This window comes from Periophthalmus magnuspinnatus, chromosome 9 (genome assembly GCF_009829125.3).
Source record: "Periophthalmus magnuspinnatus isolate fPerMag1 chromosome 9, fPerMag1.2.pri, whole genome shotgun sequence".
Classification (NCBI taxonomy): Eukaryota; Metazoa; Chordata; class Actinopteri; order Gobiiformes; family Gobiidae; genus Periophthalmus; species Periophthalmus magnuspinnatus.
Genome location: NC_047134.1, coordinates 32,525,929 through 32,543,520, shown reverse-complemented (window position 1 = coordinate 32,543,520; position 17,592 = coordinate 32,525,929). Strand labels below are relative to the sequence as shown.

The following is a 17,592-nucleotide window of genomic DNA, read 5'->3' as shown; positions in this document are numbered from 1 at the left end:
TGACTTCATCATGATGCCTTCAGGGCGTCACTTTTATGCTCCAATAAGAAAAAATAAATAAATTTCAAATTCTTTTGCATATTGTTCTTATATTGTGCTTTGAGTTCCACTGTAAACTGTAATGGACTGACACACTGTGTGTTTGCGCGTATGTTAGAGTGAGAACTGCTCGGAGAATGCTGCAATGAATTGCCCTCTGGGATCAATAAAGTTTTCTGAATCTGAATCTTGGTGGTTTTCTAATATATGATGATGTCATACTGCCAGAAGGGGGCAAGAGCTAGTTTTCCTATTGATTACATTGTTCTTTGAAATATCCAAAAGGTAAGTTCACAAATGTAGAACCCGTTCATTTATATTTCTACAGAACTCCCTGTATTACAAAAAGAGAAATAAAAATCATTTTAATAATATTTATTTTAGCTGTCCCTCATCTGTATTCAATATTATTGGCCTATAGAATGTTGTGATGTCATCTGAAAACCAGCAATACAAACATATTTTTGCCCATAATTACCACTGGCAACATTTTTTTGACACTAAGCCTTGAATTATGCCATGATTTCAGAACTTTATTAAAATGCAATAATTTTCTAGTTCAAGCACCTCAGAATCACCCTTTCCAACTCACCTGATTTGAACCCCCCCAAAATCTGGTATTTTCAGGGTTTATACTTCCCTCTAGTTGAAAAAGAGAAAGAAAAAGTTCAGCCAATGTTGGATAGAGTCCAAATATTTCTGCCTCCTCATTTCTAAATTAATTCATTCCCACAAGTGAAGAGAGTATGACCTCTTTTCTCTGCCAAAGTTTACAAAAATATTCACAATCTTTTGGAGTTATTGAGTCTCCACATTCTGTGATCTCCTGGTGACTCTTATCATTCTCCATTTTGTAAAATTCAAATTCCCTAGGTATACATGTTCACATTTACACTATATGCATTTTAGTGCCAATTTGTCGCGACAGTAGCTGGTACAGTGTTTTGTCTACTGATCTGTAGGTTGGCGGTTCAAATAATGTTCTCGACTCCTGCTCCCACAGATGAATGCCATCGTATTATTAATATTTATTATGAGCAATAGAACAATGACAGCAAATTAAAAAGAGACGTCCAATCAAGTATACTTTAACTTTGTCTTAAGCAAAGTGTTGAACAACTGCAGAACATAAACCGTACAATAAGGACAAGACATGACATCCATCCATCCATCCATTTTCTTCCGCTTATCCGGGGCCGGGTCGCGGGGGCAGCAGTCTAAGCAGGGACTCCCAGACTTCCCTCACCCCGGACACGTCCTCCAGCTCCTCCGGTGGGACCCCAAGGCGTTCCCAGGCCAGCCGAGAGACATAGTCCCTCCAGCGTGTCCTGGGTCTTCCCCGGGGCCTCCTCCCGGTGGGACATGCCCAGAACACCTCCCTAGGGAGGCGTCCAGGAGGCATCCTGAGCAGATGCCCGAGCCACCTCAGCTGGTTCCTCTCAACGTGTAGGAGCAGCGGCTCTACTCCGAGCTCCTCCCGTGTGACCGAGCTCCTCACCCTATCCCTAAGGGTGCGCCCGGCCACTCTGCGGAGGAAGCCCATTTCAGCCGCTTGTATCCGCGATCTTGTCCTTTCGGTCATTACCCAAAGCTCATGACCATAGGTGAGGGTAGGAACGTAGATTGACCGGTAAATCGAGAGCTTCGCCTTCCGGCTCAGCTCCTTCTTTACCACAACGGACCGATACAGCGACCGCATCACTGCAGACGCTGCACCGATCCGCCTGTCAATCTCACGCTCCATCCTTCCCTCACTCGTGAACAAGACCCCGAGATACTTGAACTCCTCCACTTGGGGCAGAGACTCACCACCCACCCGGAGAGAGCAAACCACCTTTTTCCGGTCGAGAACCATGGCCTCGGATTTGGAGGAGCTGATTCTCATCCCAGCCGCTTCACACTCGGCTGCAAACCGCCCCAGTGCCTGCTGCAGGTCCTGGCTTGAAGAAGCCATCAGGACAACATCATCTGCAAACAGCAGAGATGAAATCCTGTGGTTCCCAAACCAGGCCCCCTCCGGCCCCTGGCTGCGCCTAGAAATTCTGTCCATAAATATAATGAACAGAACCGGTGACAAAGGGCAGCCCTGGCGGAGTCCAACATGCACTGGGAACAGGTCTGACTTACTGCCGGCAATGCGAACACAGCTCCTGCTCCGGTCATACAGGGACCGGACAGCCCTTAGCAAAGAGCCCCGGACCCCATACTCCCAGAGCACCCCCCAAAGGACACCACGAGGGACACGGTCGAATGCCTTCTCCAGATCCACAAAACACATGTGGACTGGTTGGGCATACTCCCATGAGCCCTCGAGGACCCGATGGAGAGTATAGAGCTGGTCCAGTGTTCCACGACCAGGACGAAAACCACACTGCTCCTCCTGAATCCGAGGTTCGACTATCGGTCGGATTCTCCTCTCCAGCACCCTGGAATAGACCTTACCGGGAAGGCTGAGGAGTGTGATTCCCCTGTAATTGGAACACACCCTCCGGTCCCCCTTCTTATACAGAGGGACCACCACCCCGGTCTGCCATTCCACAGGTACTGTCCCCGACCGCCACGCGATGTTGCAGAGACGTGTCAGCCAAGACAGTCCCACAACATCCAGAGACTTGAGGTACTCAGGACGGATCTCATCCACCCCCGGAGCCTTGCCACCGAGGAGCTTGCCAACCACCTCAGTGACTTCAGCCAGGGTGATGGACGAGTCCGCCCCTGGGTCCCCAGTTTCTGCTTCCTCCTCGGAAGACGTGACAGTGGGATTGAGGAGATCCTCAAAGTATTCCTTCCACCGCCCGACAACATCCCCAGTCGAGGTCAGCAGCTCTCCACCCGCACTGTAAACAGTGTTGGTGAAGCACTGCTTTCCCCTCCTGAGGCGTCGGACGGTTTGCCAGAATCTCTTTGAGGCCGTCCGATAGTCCTCCTCCATGGCCTCCCCGAACTCCTCCCAACCCCGAGTTTTTGCCTCTGCGACTGCCCGAGCCGCGGCACGCTTGGCCTGCCGGTACTGAGGGGGAAGACATGACATCAGATGCAATATTATAACACACAGACTATTGTCATGATACTAAAATTTCAAACTATTTCAATATTAAGGAATAGACTTGATACTCAATACAGATTCCAATACCACAATGATAATAAAACAGTCTTTCTATGAACAGAATGTGATTTTCAGCATTACATCATAGTAACGTCTTTTATATTCTCATTTGGCTTTAAATCTGTGTAATCCCTCAATGGTCCAAGTAGGTTCCATAGTGGTAGCGTACACTAGTCTGTGTGATCTTCTGATCTTCTGATACAGCTGAAGGTGATTCTAAAGCTATTCTGGAATAGTTGCCGTGAATGTGATATTTTAGTATACTTGCTGAAATGAGTATCTAGTTTCAATAGTAGTTTTAGTATTGATTATTATGTTGATTTTCAATACTTTTGACAACCCCACAGCTCAGCCTGAGCCAGTGGAGGAAGCGCAGCTTTGGAGACAGAATAATAAGAACTCTACATGATCATTCATTTTAAGCTCAGTTCAATTGAATGCCCAAATAAGAGAAATAACAACCTGTTCAGTTGGGCTTTTGTTGTGTATGGGGATGTAGTGTGTGAGCAGAAATAAGAAATCACTTGTTTTTCATCAATACTAAAACTAAGGTGAATATCTGTTATTCTTCTATAAATCCAGTATTTTTTTAAATGCATATGAGGCAAATAAGTATTGGAACACCCTGTGATTTTGCAAGTTCTCCCACTTAGATATCATGGAGGGGTCTTTTCATCTTATGTGCATGTCCACTGTGAGAGACAATCTAAAAATCACATTGCATGATTTTTTAAAAATAATTTATTTGTATGTTACTGCTGCAAATAAGTATTTGAACACCTGAGAAAATCAATGTTAATATTTGGCACAGTAACCCTTGTTTGCAATTACAGAGGTCAAACGTTTCCTGTAGTTTTTTAGCAGGTTTGCACACACTGCAGGGGGGATTTTGGCCCACTCCTCCACACAGATCTTCTCTAGATCAGTCAGGTTTTTGGGCTGTCGCTGAGAAACATGGAGTTTGAGTTCCCTCCAAAGATTTTCTATTGGGTTTAGGTCTGGAGACTGGCTAGGCCACTCCAGAACCTTGATATGCTTCTTATGGAGCCACTCCTTGGTCATCCTGGCTGTGTGCTTTGGGTCACTGTCATGTTGAAAGACCCAGCCACGACCCATTTTCAGTGCTCTGAGGGAAGGAGGTTGTTCCCCAAAATTGTACAATACATGGCCCCGGTCATCCTCTCTGTAGCATGTATAATGCTGCAATATGATAATCATATAATAACTACCAATGATAATAATAGTACAATAAAATAGGCTCGGATCAGAAGATATAGTTCGACTCGGAGGAAAATGGGGTGCTCAATGAAAACCAGACTCAAATATTGGAGTTGAGCTCAGTTGTGATGTTATTTACAAAAGTGCCATAGACAAACAGACATTATGTACAATCATTTACAAGATGTGTGTGTGATGTAGAACAAAAATGGATCCAATGTATTTAAGGAGTTATTTAGGTTGAGTGCGCAAGCTGAGATTTTTTCCCACTGTTCATAAAAAGAGTTAATAATCCACGTAAGCGCAAAAAGGGTCCATAAATCCACATAGGCACAAAAAGAGTTTAGATTTGGAGGATCAGTGAACCAGTTGTCGGTTTGTGCAATACTTGCAAAGTCCAGAACCCTATCACCAGCAGAGATTGTTGGTGTGCGTGCAAGTGTGTGTGTGTGTGTGTGTGTGTGTGTGTGGGGAGCGGCTGCAGCGCCTCCTACCGCACTGGCGGACGGGCGCACTCAATCTTTGTCCAGGCTCGAGGACTTCTAGCTCGCCATCCAGTTCTGGAACCTGGCCTGTACAAAACAGGACCAGCAATAAGTAAAACCATAAACCATGTATCACAGCTAAGTTACAAAAAGTAACTGACAGTACAACAATTTGTCACAATAAGTCATCATGATGATCATAATTCAAATCCATGTATAAATATTTGTTTCATCACAGAGTACTCTTTGTATAAAGGTCATATCATTAGCACAATAACTCAAAGTGCATTAAGCTTTAAATAGTAAACATTACTCAATAGTTTCAGTGCTAACATTATGTAGAAAATGTCGATAATTATGTGCAATAAATACATTAATGCATTTCAAAACAGTACAGAATAAATATAGCATTTTAAGAAATGATTGTCTTAATCTTCATAGGACCAAGTGCAGCTCGCGCCAGCACCAGCTACAAAGGAGCGCTAGCATTAGCATGGTAGCTCCAAACAACCAATAACAAATCAGCACTCACCAGCTCCACTTAATACAGTCACTCACAGCGCACCGTCACGCAGCAAGAGGCATCTAGAAAGGTTGGCAGCATAACAGATACTTAGAGATCGTTTTAAGCCAAGATCAGTGAGTTTTAAAGGGCTAAACGCTAAATGCCTACCTGCAGCAGTTCGACCACTCCCCAGACCCACAACACTCGTGAGCCGCGTCGCAGCGCCATATTTAAAGAGACAGTGCGCACCAAATCTCGCGGTACGTGTACGAAGTCTCACGATACTTGCGACTTAGTCTCGGGGCAAAACCCAAGGCAGAGACGAACCGGGAGCAGAAAAATACCCGGGTTACACCTCCTTAATACAGTGCAGTTGTCCTGTCCCATGTGCAGAAAAACACCCCCAAAGCATGATGTTTCCACCCTCATGCTTCACAGTACGGATGGTGTTCTTTGGATGGTACTCATCATTCTTCTTCCTCCAAACACGGCGAGTGGAATTAAGACCGAAAAGTTCTATTTTGGTCTCATCTGACCACATGACTTTCTCCCATGTCTCCTCTGGATCATCCAAATGGTCAGTGTCAAACTTAAGACAGGCCTGGACATGTGCAGGTTTAAGCAGAGGAACCTTCCATGCCATGCATGATTTTAAACCATGACGTCATAGCATATTACTAACAGTAACCTTGGAAACAGTGGTCCCAGCTCTTTTCAGGTCATTGACCAGCTCCTCCTGTGTAGTTCTGGGTTGATTCCTCACCTTTCTTAGGATCATTGAGACCCCACGAGGTGAGATCTTGCATGGAGCCCCAGTCCGAGGGAGATTGACAGTCATGTTTATCTTCTTCCATTTTCTAATAATTGCTCCAACAGTGGATCTTTTTTCACCAAGCTGCTCAGCAATTGCCCCGTAGCCCTTTCCAGCCTTGTGGAGGTCTACAATTTTGTCTCTTCCAGTTCTTTGGTCTTGGCCATGTTAGTAGTTGGAGTCTTACTGATTGTATGTGGTGGACAGGTGTCTTTATGCAGCTAACAACCTCAAACAGGGGCTTCTAAATTAGGATAATAAATGGAGTGGAGGTGGACTTTTTAAAGGTGGACTAACAGGTTTTTGAGGGTCAGAATTCTAGCTGATAGACAGGTGTTCAAATACTTATTTGCAGCAGTAACATACAAATAAATTATTTTAAACATCATACAATGTGATTTCCAGATTTATTTTTTTTAAGATTATGTCTCTCACAGTGGACATGCACCTGAGATGAACATTTCAGACCCCTCCATGATTTCTAAGTGGGAGAACTTGCAAAATCACAGGGTGTTCAAATACTTATTTGCCTCACTGTACACATACATACATAGTGTGGCTCAGTGTCAAAAACATTGTTATATATATATATATATATATATATATATATATATATATATATATATATATATGTATATATATAGTGTCACAACCAACAATGTTTTTGACACTGAGCCTTGAATTATGACATGACTCATCAACAACTCATCACCTTATTTAAACCCTCCAAAAATCTGGTATTTTCAGGGTTTATACTCTGAAAATAGCCAATGTTGGATAAAGTCCAAATATTTTTGCTTCCTCATTTCTAAATTAATTCATACCCACAAGTGAAGAGAGTTGGCCTCTTTTCTCTGCCAAATTTTACAAAAATATTCACAATCTTTTGGAGTTATTGACAAAAGGAGCATACATTTATTTATGTATTTATTTTTACTTTTTCACAATTATTAATTTCGATAATGTATAAACAATTGGTATGTACACGTTTTGCCATCATTATTATTCTATCCTCAGGACTACCATTTGAGACTAGAGTTAACTTAGAATTCGAATGTTAAATGGCCTAGATTTGCAATAAAAAGCATCATTTGTTTTTCTGTCAAGCATAACCAATAGTTTGCACTGGTGAGGATGAAGATATGAAACAACACTTAGTTTACAAATTAGACACATGATGGCATTATGATTATTTTAAAGTTCCTCCTCTTCTTTCTTCTCCGTTTTGGGTACCAGGTCTTCAGGTTTGATCCACAGCCCTTCACTGGTTTGACTTGAGATGATGGCTCTCTCAATGAACGGCCCTGAGGAACAGACAAGAATAAAAAAAGATGTTGAATGGATAAATCAGAAAATTAGAAAAGATAAAAGATACAAATTAATGCCATACTGTGGAACATTCAAAGCAAAGCACACTGGCATATAAAAAATGCTAAAAAGTATTAGCAAAAATAAATGGCTAACTATGAGAGTCTGAGTCTGTGTCCTGGTTGGAGGTCTGGGTCTAGTTCTGGGTCTAGTTCTGGGTCTAGTTCTGGGTCTAGTTCTGGGTCTAGTCCTGGGTCTAGTCCTGGGTCTAGTCCTGGGTCTAGTCCTGGGTCTAGTCCTGGGTCTAGTTGGTTTTGGTTTTAGTTCTGGTTTTACATCAGGTTTCAGTCCTAGTTCCAATTCTAGTCCTGGTTCTAGTTGTAGTTCTAGTCGGTTTAAGTTTTAGTCGGTTCTAGTTTTAGTACTAGTGCTGGTGCTAGTTGGTTTTGGTTCTAGTTCTAGTTCAGGTTCTAGTCCTAGTTCTACCTATAGTTCTGGTGCTAGTTATAGTTGGTTTTGGTTTTATGACGTGAAGTGTGCACTCTTCTGTTTTAATGGTAATTTTATGATGATTATTTGTGACTATTTATGCTTTGATTTGTGTGATTTTAATGTCTTTCTTATTCTGTAAAGCCCTTTGGATTACTTTGTGAACGAACTGTGCTATACAAATGAACTTCCCTTGCCTTGCCTAGTTCTAGTTCAGGTTCTGGTGCTAGTTCTAGTTGGTTTCGGTTGTAGTTTTAGCCCTGGTTCAAGTCTTGGTTCAATTCTCGATTCAAGTTCTGGTTCATGTCCTGGTCCTAGTCCTGATTCTATTTTAGTTGGTTCTTCTTATTTTGGTTCTTGTCCTGGTTCGAGTTTTGGTTCTGATTCTGGTTCGAGTTCCTGAATTCATGAATGATTGCTTGAGAACTGAACTGGTCAAATAGGTCAGGAGAGCCAATTTTAACCTTGTGTATTTCCATTATAGAACCCCAATAAAAGTTAACAGTGTTTCATTTGAGAGCTTAATTTTCCCAAGTTTTGTTTTGTGATTTATTTCTTTGAACACAAGAAAGCAGAATCTTCTCCACCTCCTGCTCCTCTATGTAAAACAGCTTCATATTCTTACATTATTCCCTCCCACGCATGGAGAAGCTGTGATTCCCCATGGTCCTCAAACGCCTCTTCACTTCTTCAGCCCTTTGTCCCATTGACGCACACACTACTCCAGTTAGGAATGTACAGGATCTTTATATCTGATATTAGGGTCAATACATGACCTACCACCAACATTGTGCATATAACTCTATAACGTTAAATATATACTTTCATATAGGTTATATGTATAGTGTACTCAGAGCGAAAAGTGAAAGTGACAAGGTGAGTAGTGCATGTTACCTCAACTTTTATTCAAATTGTAGTTCTCAGAGGACTATATATATTTTCACTCCAACTGAGTCACATATTGTACAGTGTGACAGTACTCTTACTTGAGTAAAAGTTGTGGCTACTCTTCCCACTGTGAGTGGATCTAAAAGTGACAAAAGCTTTATGTTGACAATTAAATTTGAACATTTGTGATTCTTGCACCACTACTTCAGATATGATTTAGTTTCTCGTTTTTGTGTCTACCTTTGAAAACAGATTTTGTGCTTTCAAACACATTAAAGGATATGCACTGTGTTCTGACAGTTTTTTTTATTTACCACAACTGAACCTGGGTTGCTAGTGCCTTAACCTGCAGATAAAGGACACAAGTTTTTCTCATTCTCAGTATATGGACTGGCCATGTCTCATGTAAAAGCTCACAACCCCCAGAATTCACTCACTGAGCTGCAGGGGCTGCACTAACAACATTGAACCCAACTTGGTCATCATGTCCAACGTTTTTGTAATTAAGAATAAAATAATCTTATCAATAAGAGTGAAGAGTGAAGATGATTTGAACATTTGAACACAGTTAGGTCATGCCTATGTAATTTAAAATCTAAATCTTACTTTAAATCATAAATTAGTTCAGACAGTTACTCAGCTGACTGGGTAGTAGATTTCCTAAATCCATTTTTACTTACTTACTTGGTCAGCCACTTTGTACTTCTACTTGAGCAATTATAATTTGCAAGAAGTATTCTTGCTCAAGTACAATTTTGGGCTACTCTACCCACCTTTGCAAGTGAATGTCTCCATGTCCAATCTTATCTCTTTCTCTCACATCTGCTCTTTTGATTCTTCAAAAACTACCTCCCCACAGGGACCTCCCACTCCTCTGTCTCTTTAGCGTTAAGCTCGCTCTCCTTGCCCATACAATAACCATTAGGTAGCATTCTAAACAGTGGCTCACGCTGCTAGCTCCACTTTAGCGTCCGAGCTGGAGAGATAATTAAACAAGTGAGAGTGAGGATTCTCCAGGGTGTAATGTTTGACTGTGTCAGAAGTGTTTTTGTGTCATTTAAAAGCAGGAAAGTGGACTCTCACTGTGGAGATGGAACATTTAAAATCACATTCAAGCCAACACATTTTGTAAAAACTACTAAACAACTCCAGAAGTGTTTTATGGTTCAAGCTACTATATATTTGTAATGTAATATAGCATAATAATTAGGGGCCTAAAAATCAAAATATCTGTATCATTTGTGGGCTGCCTTATAGATATATCATCATAGATATTTTTTATGGTGGCTAGCCCTCACGCCTCAGGCTTTCAGGTTTGACTCTGGATGGGTTTCTTCTGGACTCTTTAGTTTCCCCCATAAACCCAAAACATTCACCATAGGTCAAATCCTCCAGCTAAGGTAGTCTTAGCACATCTCCAACATGTTAGTGCCATATGAACCATCTCGCACTCTGAGGACTTCAGGGACCGGCCTCCTGCTGATGCCCAGAGTCAGGACTAAACATGGGGAATAATGTTTAATTTTCATGCAACTAAAACCTGGAACTGTCTTCCTGAAGTTGTAAGACAGGCCTCTACTTTGACAATGTTTAAATCCAGGCTCTTTTAAGGTACATTTTATGATGATTATTTCTGATGATTTATGTTTTGTTTTGTATGTATTGTGATTTTAATGTCTTTCTTATTCTGTAAAGCACTTAATTACCAATTGTGTTATACAAATAATCTTGCCTTGCCAAGTCCAGACCATAACTAGTTAAAAATCTACTACTCCTGACAAGTTGCCCCAGCAGCACTTAAGAATGGGTCAAAGGCAGAGGACAAATTTCCCTATGAGGACAATAAACTGTATCTTAACCTTAATAAGAGGCTTTATTTCCTTGGTATTTAAGCTACCATCTATAAGATTATTAGATTTGCTTTTACTAGTAGGCGGCAGATGTGAAACCTGTCCTCCTCCACACTTAAGAGAGTCAAGTTGTTTTGGTCTTGTCCATCAAAAATAGAAATCCAGAGGGAATAGAATGACCTATTTTTGTTTGGTAAAAATTGCGATGATGAATATTATTTATACAAGTTTTTGCATCCATTAAAAGTCAGTCTGCTTAATGAGGCAGGAGCAATGTTCCACTGCTCAGAATCCCACGCACCATTTACAATCACCAAATTCAGACAATGAAGTTTGTTTTGTTATGACACAGACTACGCCCAAGTGAACACAACGCCTTCTGAGTTTAATGAGTTTGACCCCCACAGTTTCAAATGGTCTGGAATGGTGTGTAGGGTGATGCCGGTAAACTTTTTGCTGTAGTTTGAGATGGAATCATGGGAAAATGTATGTATGTAAGTTAATAACTGAGTTTTTAAGCCAAATTTTTAACGTATTCTTCAATAACATATCCATTTGATTTGGTAATCCTACATATAATAGTATCAATAATGACTTGTGATGCGCTTACAGTAATCCTTATTCATTCACTCCATACTCTGTGGTGGTAAGCTAGAATTGTAGCCCCAGCTGCCCTGGGACAGACTGACAGAAGCAAGGCTGCCAATCTGTGCCACAGTCCCAACCGACCACCAGCAAAACTCACTCACACATCACATTCATACACATATTTCATCCATCTACCACTCCAGAGCTCAAAACACCTGGTTTCAGTGCATGATTTCATCAGATGATTCAAAAAGTGCTTCTAATCTTTGTATATAATTTTAGTTTCATTTTTATTTTCCATTATTGACTATATATGTTATATTCTTTTTTTAATTAATATCTTAACTGATGTGTTTTGCATTTTGTCTACAGCTGCAGTAAACTAACTTTGAAGCAAGCAACAACTATTTTCATCCTACAGAGGTATTCTTAAGATCAAAAGTAAGGAATGGAATATTTTCTTTTACAATGATCAACCTCACCTAAATTGGCGGTCTGCTGTCTGTGGGAGTAAACATCTGCCATAATGGTGTGTAGATTCTCCAGAATGTGCTCTGAGGGCATGTCCAACTGCAGGGTCAGACAAAGGCAGAGTGAGCGGGGGGGGGGGGGGGGGGGAAGCTAGATAAATGTAATTATTTCAGCTGTATAAATTATGAAATTATTATATTTTAGCAATAAATCAAACTCTTGCAAAAATGCACCTTGAAAATGGAACAGAAAACTAAAAGGAGCATAAAATTACAAAATTATCTAAACTTGTATATACCTAAACCTATAGGTAACCTATACTTAAACCAGATTATTACACTGCAAGTTTCTTTCAATTTCCATTTTAGACAGCTTATTTTACAAAAAAAAAAAATTTTTGTTATACGGTTATAATTGATATACTCATTCAAATTTTCTATATATCTCGCTTATTTGTTATCAGTTTATATTGATGTATACTGTGCAATAGTGTGTGTGTATATATATATATATATATATATATATATATATATATTTGTATCTTATTCTTTTTTTTTTTTGTATCTTGTTGTTTTTTTTTTTTTTTTAAACAATGGCCTGAATAATACTTGTGTCTGAAATAAAGAATAAATAAATAAACCACTAAATTGTCACAAACTTTTTACTTCTGAAATGGGACTTACCGTAGCGATTTGCGTTCGAACAAAGCAGTTGTCTTCTACCATATACTCATGGCCTATTTTAAATAGCTCCAACATTTTTCTAATGTTTATACCAACCGAACCTTACAAGAAACATAAGAAAATAACATGTTAATACACAGCAAGTCACATACAGTTGAAAGAGGTTTACATTCACTTTATAAAAAAGACACATACACCTTTTTTTCTCGCTGTCTGACATTTATGTCAATTAGGATTACCAAAATTATTTCTTTATTTGCTAAATGCCAGAAGGATGAGAGAAGGATTTTTTAGACAATTTTTCATTACTTTCTTCAAAGTCAGAAGTTTACATACAATAAGATTACGATGTATTTAAATAATTTGTGAAAACCCAGATGTCAATGTCATGTCTTTGTAAGCTTCCTGTGGATGTACTTGAAGACACACCTGAAATGCACTGCTTCTTTGTGTAGCACCATGGGAAAGTCTAAAGAAATCAGCCAAGATATCAGGAAGAGACTTGTACAAGTCTGGTTCATCCTTGGGTGCAATTTACAGATTTCTGAAGGTTCATCTGTTCAAACAATTGTACACAAGTATAAAAATCATGGAAATGTCCAGCCATCATACCACTCAGGAAGGAGATGGGTTCTGTGTCCCAAAGATGAAAGTGCTTTGGTCCGAAATGTGCATATCAACCCAAAAACAAAAGCAAAAAACCTTGTCAAGCTGCTGGCTGAAGCTGGTAAGAGTGTCATTATTCACAGTGAAGAGCGTTCTGTACTGGAATGGGCTGAAAGGCCACTCTGCCAGGAAGAAGTCATTACTCCAAAAGGAAAAAAAAAACCCAGACACAGTTTGCAAATGGACACAGACACAAAGATCTTAATTTTTACAGATATGTCCTGTGGTCTAATAAAACTAAAATTGAACAGTTTGGCCATAATGAGCATTGTTACATTTGGAGGTAAAAGGGGGAAGCTGCAAGCCTGACAACACCATCCCAACTGTGAAATACCGGGGTGACAGCATCATGTTTTGTGTTTGTTTTGCTGCAGGAGGGACTGGTGCACTTCACAAAATAGATGGCATCATGAGGAAAGAACATTATGTGGAAATACTGAAGTAACATATCAGCACATCAAACAAGTTAAAGCTTGGGCACAAATGAGTCTTCCAAATGGACAATGACCCGAAGCATACTGCCAAACTGTTTACAAAATGCCTTAGGGATACAAGGTTTTGGAGTGTCCATCACAATGTCCTGATCTCAATCCTATTGAAAATTTAAGGGCAGACTTGAGAAGTCACGTGGAAGCAAGGCGTCCTACAAACATTGCTCAGTTAGACCAGTTCTGTCAGGAGGAATGGGCCAAAATTCCTGCAAACTATTGTGAGAAGCTTGTGGAAGGATATCTAAAACATTTGACCCAAGTCATACAGTTTAAAGGCAATAGGACTGATAGGGGACGCCGAATCACGTGTGCCATCACCCATACCAAATACTAAAGAAATGTATGTAAACTTCTAACTTTGAACAAAGTAATAAAAAATTGTGAAAAGTCCTTCTCTCATTATTCTGGCATTTAGCAAATAGAAATAATTTTGGTAATCCTAGCTGACCTAAAACAGGAAAAGTTTAGTCTGATTTCATGTCAGACAGTGAGAAAATATTTGTCTTTTATGTAGTGTATGTAAACTTCTAGTTTCAACTGTACATAAGGATAAAAAACAATATACTCATCCTCTATACCATATTTTTACTATTACATCAGACCTCACAAAATGTCAAACTTATAACCTTAATTATTATTATTTTTAAAAATATGTAGATTCTAGTGCTACCTCTTTTGCTTTTGGGAAACTTCTTTCGAAGTTTGTTTTTGAGTGGCACCAGTTTCGGCAGCATTTCAGGCACAGCAATGTAAAAATCAGCTGAAATTTCATCGTCTAAAATCTGAAAAAGAGAAAGATCTTTATATATATATATATATATATATATATAATTATTTTTTTTTAATTGTTTTTAACTTCACTCACTTGTTGAATGAGTTCTGTTCCCCCGACAATCACTGCCCCGTTCTCCTGAGCCACTTCGGCCTGTTTAGCATCCTACAAGAAAACAAAACCTGTGTGAAAGAGTAATTTTATCTATCACTGATGTAACTTTTCTCCTCTCTGCTTGTCTCCATAGGGATGTTTTGCCTCTGCCTGGTGCGTTTGGTAGTATGGCATTAAATTTATCTGACTCGCATATATATATAATTACTGGTATTTTATGGTTAAAATACCATAAAAAATCTGCAACCTTACTGTGAATATGGTCACCTCTCCACATTCTGACCGGTAACTTACAATGATACTGTGGAAAATTACAGCCAAAACAATAACATCTCCATGGAGATGAGCAGATAGTTGGCTTTATAACAGAAAAATTACAAATAAAATCAAATAAAAGCTGAATGAACACATACCTCTGTGAAAACTAAGACTTTGTTCATCTCTTTCTTGAATGGATGAGGTAAGTGCACTGTACTCACAAATGGGTCAACTTTTTTCTGTAAAAGAAAGAAAAATATTGTCAACATATCCTTAGAATATAAAAAAACTACCGTACTACATAAAGTCATGGGAAGTAATATTAATTTAATTTATCCTCTTTGAATTAGCGTGCAAAGTCAAGTCAAATGTCATTTCAAATACAAAGACTCATCCCTGGTAGTTGTAAATTAATAAACTATTTCTTAGGTGCTCTAAGTAACTTTACGGGTGGAGATGTGATTGCTTTTCCTGAAATATTTCCCAATATGGCATTAAATGTATATAGTATTGTGGAAACAAGCAAATGACGCTGTTCAGAAAGTTTTTCAAAATTCATTGTCATTTAGTTTATAGTTGCAAGACAAATTCTAGGCAAAGCGATCTCTATGGAGGCAAGCGAGTGGTATACTATCCATATGAAAAGTTACCTAGTGCACCTTTACCTTGAATATTTATTTGATAGATCATTTACTTGAATGTCTGTCCAATGAGACAATTGGTGGATTTGTGGAACACAGGTGGCATTAAATTGTAGAAATACTCATTCATATTCAGACTGTACACACTACTATGCAATACATGCGTAATTACACTTAACTTCACACTTAAATTTCACTCAACTTGGGATCACTTCTGTTCTGTGGTACTGCACTATAATATTTACTTGCACTAGTACTATTACATTGAATCCTTTTGCAATGCTTCACTCAAAATAATGCAATAAGATATTTAAATATTTAAAACATTTTGAGCCCCAATTCAATAAAGGTCCTATATTATGTGAAATTGAGTCATGTAAGCTTTTAGCCATGTTGGAATGTTGTTATCTAATCAAAAACATGCCCGGAGTTGTGTTTTGTTTCATTCACACATGTTTGAGTAATCTTGGATTATTGGGCTGTCTGCATCCCCAAAACTCAAAACTCACCTATTGTTAGCCTCAACTGAACTGTCGATCAGACAAAGTTTTTTTTGTTTTTTTTTTTTTTAAGTTTCATTTAACCTTTTGTTCTGTGGAAATCTCCCCTGATATCTTGAGTAAATAAGTTTCAACAAGGCAAACACAACAGATGTAGCTTTAAAGTTTGGCAATCCCAGGGCTGCAAATTATCCAAATGATTCTAGTAAATGTGTATGGATTTTAAAAACACAGTCCAGCACTTGCATCTGTGCTTGATGACATCACAAGGTGGAACAAAATGTTTTCAGTTTGAGAGAAGCTCACAACCTAAATATGCAGGATTTATGTGTTAAACATGTGTGAATGAAACAAAACAATTTCAGGTACGTTTTCAATTATACATTATAACATAGATCAATGCATAATATAGAGGCCCTTTAAACAGAATTCTTGAACAACAAAAATACAATGCCAGCAAGACTATACCTTTTTCTCCAGCTTCATGTCAAGCCTCAGGTCTATGTACACCTGCTGCTGTGTAGGGGTGAAGTCCAGAGCTCTGTAGGCCTTGAGGAGCTCAACAGCGTCCCCCACATGATGCACTTTTCTGGGGTAATACCTAAGAATGTACACATCGTCCACCGGAGCCCAGGCTGTTTTACCGAACGGTTTGTGTCGATTGGAGTCATCGATCACGTGTTGCTTCTTTACCTCCTTCTTCTCCTCCTCCTCCTCTTTCTTCTTACCCTTTGTCTTTGTTCTAAAGAAAAAATAAACAGAGCATTACAGCCATGAAATATCTCAATTTAGTGTTAGGGGGCTTATACTTCAATGAACAAATATATACAGTTATAAAGACAGATGTTGCGACTTGTTGTGGTTTATGGATAATATCTTAGCAGTAACTATTCCCAGGAAGAATTCAAATTTAAAGGTGCAGTATGTAACTTTCCTCATGTAGTGTCTACCATCTGCTTGTTTCACACACACACATATGGTATTAAACGTATCCATCTCCATGGAAACAGGTAACTCCAGCAGTTACCGGTCTGTGGAGAGGTGATCCCGGTAAGAATGGTTCTTTTTCAAGGTAAACACTCCAAAAGCATTAAATTATACAACTGAAAACATATTAAACAACAGAGACCGCCAAGGAGATAATGGAACATATTTATTCGGGGTATCAACATTTGTATCTTACCATATTGATTTCAAAATTAGCCTTTCACCAAAGGGCACATCGCAACTTTAAAATGTATAGACTCACCGGGCCACAGCGAATGTTCTCCCAGGGATAGTGTGAAGAGGAGTCGAGGATAAGTCACTGTAAACGGGCCGGACTGCAGACAGCCGCTGACACCCCGATACCACTGAGGGGAAAAGAACAATACTTCGCTCTATGTTTCGTTGTTCTTTAAATTACTTTAAGTCAAGTTTTCTTTACGATGGATGGTTTTATATTCGTGTCAAGAGATGTGATTGTGAATGAGAGTTCATTCAAGGAGCCGAAAAGACAGCAAAGTATTAGCAAAGTAAGCTAATAATGAGCTAAGAATGTTTTGACTGGTTTACATTAACCATTACTCGTGTGGATATACGCTGTCAAATTTCGAGATTTACACAATATACAAAAATAAGATTATTTAGATGAAACACTGACCTCTCCACACGGCTCTGCTGCAGGTTGCCATGTTTTGTGTAACAGTGTTCATCCGTGTGGGAACAAT

General features: G+C 39.4%; 1 protein-coding gene across 1 annotated transcript; it reads right to left on the bottom strand.

The window, feature by feature from the left end:
- Nucleotides 1–7,099: 7,099 nt before the first annotated feature.
- mrpl1 (mitochondrial ribosomal protein L1) lies at nucleotides 7,100–17,583 on the bottom strand. Its single transcript, XM_055224439.1, has 9 exons — nucleotides 17,526–17,583; nucleotides 17,133–17,235; nucleotides 16,352–16,625; nucleotides 14,898–14,981; nucleotides 14,464–14,535; nucleotides 14,269–14,380; nucleotides 12,442–12,542; nucleotides 11,770–11,857; nucleotides 7,100–7,468 (listed from the first exon to the last, which is right to left on the bottom strand). The coding sequence occupies exons 1-9, from the start codon at nucleotides 17,575–17,577 to the stop codon at nucleotides 7,359–7,361; spliced, it is 996 nt and encodes a 331-aa protein (XP_055080414.1). The 5' UTR covers nucleotides 17,578–17,583; the 3' UTR covers nucleotides 7,100–7,358.
- Between the last annotated feature and the right edge of the window lie 9 nt (nucleotides 17,584–17,592).

Bases quoted from the DNA above. Each gene is read 5' to 3' on its own strand.
- mrpl1 (XM_055224439.1), bottom strand. From the start codon at position 17,577: ATGAACACTGTTACACAAAACATGGCAACCTGCAGCAGAGCCGTGTGG. The intron at 17,236-17,525 runs GTCAGTGTTTCA...TTTTCCCCTCAG, and splicing joins CAGCAGAGCCGTGTGGAGAG to TGGTATCGGGGTGTCAGCGG. The intron at 12,543-14,268 runs GTAGCACTAGAA...GTTTCTTGTAAG, and splicing joins GTTTCCCAAAAGCAAAAGAG to GTTCGGTTGGTATAAACATT.